Source organism: Elephantulus edwardii, unplaced genomic scaffold (genome assembly GCF_000299155.1).
Source record: "Elephantulus edwardii isolate Elephantulus edwardi_28Jun2011 unplaced genomic scaffold, EleEdw1.0 scaffold00015, whole genome shotgun sequence".
Lineage (NCBI taxonomy): Eukaryota > Metazoa > Chordata > Mammalia > Macroscelidea > Macroscelididae > Elephantulus > Elephantulus edwardii.
Genome location: NW_006399765.1, coordinates 8,548,673 through 8,557,698, shown reverse-complemented (window position 1 = coordinate 8,557,698; position 9,026 = coordinate 8,548,673). Strand labels below are relative to the sequence as shown.

General features: G+C 38.6%; 1 protein-coding gene across 2 annotated transcripts in view; it reads left to right on the top strand.

The window, feature by feature from the left end:
- NFS1 (NFS1 cysteine desulfurase) overlaps positions 1-8,814 on the top strand; it is a 17,192-nt gene extending 8,378 nt beyond the window's left edge. For both annotated transcript variants that reach the window (XM_006881484.1, XM_006881483.1), the window contains 8 exons: positions 1,508-1,601; positions 2,387-2,521; positions 4,425-4,582; positions 5,152-5,257; positions 5,332-5,413; positions 6,051-6,134; positions 6,704-6,793; positions 8,751-8,814. In XM_006881484.1, coding sequence (XP_006881546.1) covers positions 1,508-1,601; positions 2,387-2,521; positions 4,425-4,582; positions 5,152-5,257; positions 5,332-5,413; positions 6,051-6,134; positions 6,704-6,793; positions 8,751-8,814 — 813 coding nt within the window. The remainder of the gene's footprint in view (positions 1-1,507; positions 1,602-2,386; positions 2,522-4,424; positions 4,583-5,151; positions 5,258-5,331; positions 5,414-6,050; positions 6,135-6,703; positions 6,794-8,750) is intronic.
- The last annotated feature ends 212 nt before the right edge of the window (positions 8,815-9,026 follow it).

The window sequence follows — 9,026 nt, the reverse complement described above, 5'->3', positions numbered from 1 at the left end:
TTTTTTTTTTTTATGTTTGTGCGAGTGTACCCTCAAATCAGATCTGACTGGTACAGGAGGAGATTGTTCCTCCTTTTCCCGGCAAAGCATCTGGTGGATTCGAACCATGTGCCTCTGGGATTGTAGTTGCAGCTCCTTGCCACTAGGCCTATCCCATCTTTCTTAGTCTTCCCTCAACTCCGATGTCAGTCCTGCTTTACAACAGTGGAACTATGCAGTATTTTTCCTTTCGTGCTGAGATATTTCACTCAGCATATTGTACTCCATGGTCACCCATTTTGAATATTTCATGAGTTCCATGTTTTTCAATGCTGCGTAGTATTCCATTGTATGAATATACCAGAGCTTCTCTAGCCATTCGTTTGTTGATGGGCACTTAGGTTGTTTCCAGCTCTTTGCTATTTTGAACAAAGCCGCAATAAACATGGGTGTGCATAAATCTGCTTGGGTGGCAGTTATAGTTTCTTTGGGGTATATTCCCAGTAGTGGAATTGCTGGGTCAAATGGTATGTCTATGTGCAACTTTTTGAGAAAGCGCCATATAGCCTTGCATAGTGGTTGCACCATTTTACACTCCTACCAGCAATGAATCAGGGTTCCAATTTCTCCACAACCGCACCAGGATTTGTTATTTGCTATTCTGTTAAATTTTGCTATTCTTACTAGGGTGAGATGATATGTCATAGTTGTTTTTATCTCATGTATTCTTATAAAACTATAGTACAATATCACTATCACAGAGAATTTATATTTTTGTAATCTACTTAAGTTGTTCTGTATTTGTACTTAACATTGTGTGTAGTTCTATGCAGTTTTACCACTTATGTAAATTTCCGTGACCAGCACCACCACCCCATCAAGATAACAGTTCTATCACCACAGTGATACCTAAAGTTGCTCTTTTTTTAACAACTAATATATATTCATTTCTGTAATGTTTTTCACTCCAGTATTACATAAATGGAATCATACAGTATGTAACTTTTGGGGATTTTATTCTTAAACTCGGTACAAATTTTTGGAGATTCATTCAAGTTGTTGGGTATATCAGTATTTATTTCATTTTATTCCTGAATAGAATTCCATAATATGACTGTACTATATTTTGTTTAATCATTCAGATGGAAATCGGAATTGTTTATAGTTTTTTGCTATAATCAATAAAGCTACTGTGAACATTTATATATGTGTTTTTGGTGAACTTAAATTTTCATTTTTCTGGAATAAATGCTCAAGAGTGCAATTACAAGGTAATTTCATGTTTAGTTTTGTTAGCAACCACTCATCTGTTTTCCAGTGTTGCTGTACCATTTTACATAGCTGACAACAGTGTAAGAATGATCTGATTTCTCTATATTCTTGCCATCATTTGGTACTATTTTTGTTTTAATCATTCCAGTAGGTGTTTTAGTGAAAGGCCCTTTGTCAAGACTAACCTTGCATGCATTCTGAGTTATGGAAGACTCTGTTGGCAATATAGAATCTCTTCAGTCTTGCATTTTCTTAGGAACTAGAGGCTGCCATCCGACCTGATACCAGCCTGGTCTCAGTCATGACTGTGAACAATGAAATTGGAGTGAAGCAGCCCATTGCGGAAATAGGTTTGTATCATAGTCGGACCCTAATGCTACCCACCACTGAAATTTGTGGGGAGCAGGATAAGATTGGGAACTAAGATACTTTCTAGAGTGAAGTAGAGAAATCAAGAGGAAGAGCTTAAGTACTTTGTTCAAGGGTGTGTAAGTGGAATAGCCAATATTTGAATCCAGGCTCTTGCTGCTCCTATTTTACTATAGAGGATCTGGTAGCTTAGTGGTAAGGAATTGCACCACCAACCTAAAGATTCACTGTTTGAATCTACCAGCTGCTCTACAGGAAAATATAGGCAGTCTCCTTCTGTGCAGTTTACTACCTCTGAAAACCCACTACATGGTCAGCTATTGGTTTCAACTCAATGGCAGACAGCAGCATTTTACTGTTGTTGATAGGAAAAACAAAACAAAGCAAAATCCACTATTTTTTCTCTCTTTTGTTCTGACCATTTCATTGTTATACCTACTTAAAATCAGAGACTCACTCTGTAGTCTCTTAGATATATTATAAGCAAATATTTGTTTATATTTGTTCCTTAAGGTAAGAAACCGATTTAAATGTTAATCTAATATATTGACAGTCCAGTGTTATTGTAACAGGAAAAGTACTATATGTCTGAATATCAATTGTGTTTTGTCTTCATTATTTGTTCCAGTCAAGAAGGTTAGAAAAAAGAGAAACCATTTACTGTATGGCTAGATGCTAATGATGTGATCATGGCCATTCATTATAGGAACACTGACATGTGACTGCTCAATATTGTGCTGTGGTCTTCTTTCTCTTGTTTCCTTAGGGCAGGTTTGCAATTCCAGAAAGGTATATTTCCACACTGATGCAGCCCAGGCTGTTGGGAAAATTCCACTTGACGTCAACAACATGAAAATTGACCTCATGAGCATCAGTGGTCACAAACTTTATGGTCCAAAAGGTACTAATACTCCTTAGAATTCCTTTTTTCTATACCTCCCAGCAAATCCTTGAAATCTTTTATTCATTCCTTGAAATCTTTTGGAGCTACTTTTGCTCTCAGAGAAAATAGTGTGCCTTGCTGATGACAATTGTTGCTGAGCATTAGCCAAGAACTTGCCTATCTGTAGTGTCTACAAGCACTTTACTGTAGAGCAGGTTACACTTAGTCTATTTGAAAATTCGGAGACCTTTTCAAGTTTAATGAAACATCCATTTATTTTTGTCCACAGCACTATGATATTCATTCTTTGAGAGTTCTTCATTCTTGGTATCTTGCTTTAGCTTAGGCAAGATAATATGGGCTTTTATATTAGATTTTTATTTTTAAAAAACTTAATAGTTTTGCCATTATAAGTTACTTATTGTCCAGTAGGCCCAAAATTTAAGTTTAAATTTTGCCTCTTTTCCCCTAACCCTTAGCAAGACACTTACCTTCTGTATTATGGAAAAGTCATAGCAAATAGACAACTTTCTGTCTCTGTGGTGAGGACTTGTGGTGGCTAGTGACAATTGTGCTGGGACTCTTTCTGTGTCTATAGGGTATTGTCATCAGGGTGTATACTTTATGAAACAAAGTGTCATCAGTTCCAAGAGATATGTTCTTCTAAGGTTTCCCACATGTCATATGAGTGGTTTTGTGACCTAAAAACCCGCATTTATACTTATTGTGACTGTGTATCACAAAGTAGAATGTCCCATAATGTTTATGAAGCTCTAAGCCAAAGAAAGAATTTGCCACCTCTTTTTTCCGTAGAGTGACTGGTGGGTTTGAACTGCTTGTCAGCAGCCAAATGTGTTAACCGCCATGGCTCCTGCTCTTATTAAATGCATCTATTTTGATGAGATCACTTATCTGCTGACCACCCTTGTATACTTGTATATGATAGATACCATCAGTATCTATCTCTTGATTCTGAATGCAGGATCTAAGTAGATCTAGATAACAATAATGATACAGATGATAATAATGTTATACTTTTACCATATTATAGTGTCTGGCCACTTGCTGCCTGAGCTTGAGCTTAGTGAACTAGGTTTACATAATAGAGAATAACAGAATTTTATATTTAATGGAGAAATAATTATTTTTTTTTTAAATATCAAATGCTTCATGAATTTTTATGTTATCCTTGTGCAGGGCCATGCTAATCTTCTCTGCATTATTTCAGTTTTAGTGTATGTGCTGCCCAGGCAAGCACTGGAGAAATAAAAAAATTTTAATAAGTATAATTTAGTATATAAATTATTTTAAAATTTGGATCCTTCATGATAAACTTGGTCCAATATCTTTAGTCTCTGCCTGGACAAACTATCAGATGCTCACTTCATTTAAAAACCCTTAACTACTTACTTTGATATCTTGCTTTGTATTTCCTTGAATGGGTATGTTGTTGTTGTTGTTGTTAAGTGTCATCAAGTCATAGACGACTCATAGCGACGCTATGAATGAAAGACCTGAACACCTGAATAAATTTCATCCTTTCTCCAGGTTCATAGGGTTTCCAGAGGCTAGCTATTAGGGAAGTGGATGCCACTCTGGGCAGGCATCTAAGCTGTTTTTAGACTTTGCCGTTATTAATAATGCTGTATAGAATGACACATTTCATATATGCTTAAGCAGCTACTTTAACCCATTTTGTTCATTCCTCTACTGATCTACTGACCTATCTGATTTGCTAAGTATTACGCTTTTGCTAATTAGTTTATCCCCAACTTTTTTAATTTAGAAAAGTTGAAACACTCTTTTTTTTTTTTTTGAAACACTCTTTTAAACAGTTTAGAAAGTGACATTTTGTCTCATTTATTTTTGTTTGTCTTTCTCTGTCTGTCTCTCTCCACTTTTTATAAATTTTATTTGTCAGGAGTTGGTGCCATCTATATTCGCCGCCGGCCCCGCGTGCGTGTGGAGGCATTACAGAGTGGAGGAGGGCAAGAGCGGGGCATGCGGTCTGGGACAGTGCCTACACCTTTGGTGGTGGGGCTGGGGGCTGCATGTGAGGTGGCACAGCAAGAGATGGAGGTATGGGGAGAACCATTCCCTCTCCCTGTAAAACTTCTTCTCCTGTGCTGGGTCCCTTTGTTAGAAGCTTCTTAGAATGACTGAGCCCAATCTCTAGGAAAGTATTTAAGAAATCTTGTCCTTGATCAATAGTTGCTAGCATTTTGTTCTAAGGGAAATATTATAGGCTCCCAAATTTACACCCTCTTAGTATTTTATAAGATCATTTACTTCTGGATTGTTAGGAAAATTATCCTGTTTACAAAGCACCTTTTTTAAAAAAAAAATCTTTTTCTTGTATACTGTCAAATCTGATCCGACTGGCACAGTAGGTGTTTGCCCCTCTTTCTCCAGCAGAACATCTGGTGGATTCGAACCATGCTCCTTTGGGATTGCAGTACATCTTCTTGCCACTAGGCCACACAAAGCACCTTTTGTATGTTCAACACTGTGGTTAGTGTTAGGGACACACGAGTAACATAGGATGATCGGTGACTGTAAGTACTTTTAGTCAGAGGTAGGTTCCCCATTGTATGTATTTCTGAGCTAGTTGGTGGTCACTGTCCTTACCTCCTTTGCCTGTCTCACAGTATGACCATAAGCGAATTTCAAAGTTGGCAGAGCGCCTGATAGAGAAGATAATGAAGAATCTTCCAGATGTAGTGATGAATGGGGACCCTGAGCACCATTATCCAGGTATAGCCCTTTCTGTTCCTATTCTAAAACAGCCTGAGACTCTGAGAGCACCACATTTTCAGTTTTTCTTCCAGGCTGTATCAACCTCTCCTTTGCATACGTGGAAGGAGAGAGTCTGCTGATGGCCCTCAAGGATGTTGCCTTATCCTCAGGGAGGTGAGTTGGACCAGATAGACAGAGGCTGGGGCAGGGCTGATTACCCTGGTTTCTAAGTGATATAATGGTTTAGTAAGTTTCTCACTGTGAAGGTGGGAACACAGACAAGTGGCAGATAAGAGTTCTCTCAGTTAAGAGTAAAGGTCATTTTAGGAGTGACAGTTTTTTAGCTGGTTTGGCAGACTGAAGTTTGCCACCAAGAGAGGGCTTTCAGGGGTAGAATTTTGTGCCTTCGGTTGTTCCAGATGTATCTGTCTATTCTAGGGTTCTGTTAGAAGTTCTGTTGCACGTCCCTAGGGTTGAAGGCAGCGCTGAAGGTCACTGAGGGTTTACTTGCCCTTATACTGATACAGGTGGTATAGGTTATCCTTGACTTTTTGGTCTAACCCAGTCCATGTGGTATCCTGATTTGTCATGCTTAGATTTAGCTGATTATCATTATAGGGCATGGTATAGGTAGGTTCACATCCACACTTCATTGCCATGGACAGGGGCCAGGACAGCACTTGAAGCTTTGATTCTGTTAGATTATCTTTCTCTCTCTTTTTTTTAATGGTATCACTTTAGGACTGAGGATTATGTGGCTAAAAGCAGTTGTTGATGATGAATGAATAAGACTTTATACCTCTCTTCTCAGCGCCTGCACATCTGCCTCCCTGGAGCCCTCTTATGTTCTTAGAGCAATTGGGACTGATGAGGATTTGGCTCATTCTTCTATCAGGTCAGTGAGTGGAGCCATACATTTATGACAGGTGGACCATCTTCTTCTGTTTCATGTTTTTTCTCAATTTAGTTTCCTTATGCTTTCCTAATTCTTCTTAAAAGTTTCTAGGGAAGCTCTGGTTGCCTAGTGGCAAGAAACTGCACTGCAATCCTAGAGGTACATGGTTTGAATCCACCAGATGCTCTGCTGGAGAAGGAGGGGCAGTCTCCTCCTGTACCAGTCAGATCTGATTTGATGGTACACACCCAAAAATAATTTTTTAAAAAAAGTTTCTAGTACTTTAATTTTCAAACTTCATTGAATATCACCTGATTTGAAAAATGAAGATTCTTGCCTTTCACAACCAGAGATTCTGATTCATCAGATCTGGACAAGGTTCAGGAACCCTATTATCAGATGATTCAGTTGTGGAGGCTCTAAGAACCTCCAGCTTAGGGAAAAACTGAGGCAGGATTACCACGTTCTTCTATGTTCTGTATCTTATGTGTAGGAGATCCTCAGTGAATAATTGCTGAATTAATTTACCCTTGTCCATAGTTTGATGCAGAACTTTTCTCCTTTTTCAGGTTTGGCATTGGCCGCTTCACGACAGAGGAAGAAGTGGACTACACAGCAGAAAAGTGCATACAGCATGTGAAGCGTCTTCGAGAAATGAGGTATGCAGTGTTGTATCCTTTGGAAGGAACTATAGTGCTGGCTCCTCTTGTTTGTGGGCTGTATATCCCCACTTCCAGAGAGCAAAACTGGTGAGTAGTTAGAAATTAGAATTTTAAAATCCCACAAAGTGAGAAAGTCGTTTTCATTAGCTCTGTTCTCAGAATCTTGGGTGTGTTTTTAAACACATAAATACAAGTGGTATTTTTCAATATTATTATTATTATTACTATTATTATTACTCATATTAGGGGTTGTCATTGCATTAATACCAGTAAAATATTAGTCATCTATAAACTGTTTGTTGTTAGGTACCAACCCTATGAACAACAAATCTGCAACTTGCCCTGTCCTGCACCACCATCTTTCCAATCTCTGCTTTCCTCAAGCCCATTATTACAGTCTTTTAGAGTTACTGTGTCAGTCCATCTTGTTGAGTGTCTTCCTCTTTGTCAGACCCTCCACCCTACCCAAAATGATGTCCTTTTCCAAGCACTGGCCCCCTGGCAGCAAATGCCCAAGTATGTAAGACAAAGTTGTATCATCCTTGCCTTTATGGAGCACTCTGGTTGCACTTTCTCCGAGACATACTTACTTGTTCTTTTGGCAGTCCATAAGATAATCAGTACTCTTTTACAACACTACAACTCAAAGGCATTGATTCTAGTTATAGGAAAATGCCCTTGAGATGAGATTGTTCATTTAGGTTCTGTAGTTCAACTTGAGGAGATATATAATTTTCCTGAAATTATATGCTACATGGAAAGTTACAAGTTTTGTTCTGAGGTATTTTTTTGAAGGAAGCATAGAATTTTTATCAAAATCTGAAACGATCTACTACTCAAGAGTTCATTTTCTAAATTGCATGGAAAGGACAAGGCATCCTTGACTGATCAATTGTCACCAAGTTTTCTTGTAGTAGCCATAGCTCTTTGCTTCCTCCTGGGCACATTGATGCCTCTAGCTTTATCTTAGCATCATTCTGCCCTGGCTCAACTTGATGTGAAGATTTTCTTGGTCCAGTTGTTAAGAGTGAGAAAGCTCTTATGTATACTGTACATTCTTTTGTGAGCTCTTGCAGACTTCCCTGGGTTCTCCATTTTCTTACCCAGTACCAAGCTGAATGGCTTAAGCATTTATAGTTTTCACAACTTTCTTACTTAGCCTCAGAAGTCTTCTATCTTTCTGTTACTCTCTAGAATACTCAAGGGGCATTTTGTGTGTGTGTCTGTGCATGTACCATCAAATCGGATCTGACTGGTACAGGAGGAGATTGTCCCTTCTTCTGCAGCAGAGCATTTGGTGGATACGAACTGCACGCTTCTGAGAATGCAGTGCAGTTTCTTGTCAAGGGGCATTTTTTTACTGTCCATGCTTTATGGAGAAAGGATGAAAGTTATGCAGCTGTTGAGGACTTTCGTTCATAGGGTCGTTATGAGTCGCCTACTACTTGATAGCACTTAACAATAACAACAACATGCTATATTACACCAAACCTTTATTCTTGGTTCCCTCAAAGGAGATTGTGCTCATAGTATTTCACAGGTGGTATAGAAGTTTAAGAATGCCCATTGGCTTAGGGCCCTAGGGTAGCTAAGCCTAGGTTTATTAGTTCTTCTTAATTATTGTCAGTTGAAATGAGAATGGAGCTAGTAAGGACTTTCACATAGCTAGAGAAGACTTACTAGTTATCAGTATTTAGGTCTGCCAGAGCAAAGAAGCACAGCAAAGATGAGAAGGGGGGGAGGGTTGGGTGGGGAGAGAAGTGCAGCAATGAATGAATGGAAATCCAAAATATCTGTAAATGTTTATTAAAATTGTTAAAAAAATATGAAAATAATTTTTTTTTTTAAAAAAAAAAAGATGAGAACGAAAGTTCAGACATTGTTGAGGGCCTTTGGGCCAATGTTCATTGCTTTCTCTCAGAGCCCTCCATCTAATGTCTATTTTCTTTGGCAGCCCTCTTTGGGAGATGGTACAAGATGGCATTGATCTTAAGAGCATCAAGTGGACCCAACATTAGAAGAGTTAGCATGATGCATGGACTTGACCTCTTCTGCCTCACTGACCAGGCACTTTGTTAGAACCAGAAGGTGTTGCATACTCAAGCCAGAATTGCTGTAATCCAATTGACATTAGCTTCAGCTTACCTCCAAGATAGAAACAAAAGAAAACTGTATCATCCTTAGTTTTGATGAGAAATATTCCATTTTTCTCCAAGAGTCTTCCTCTGGT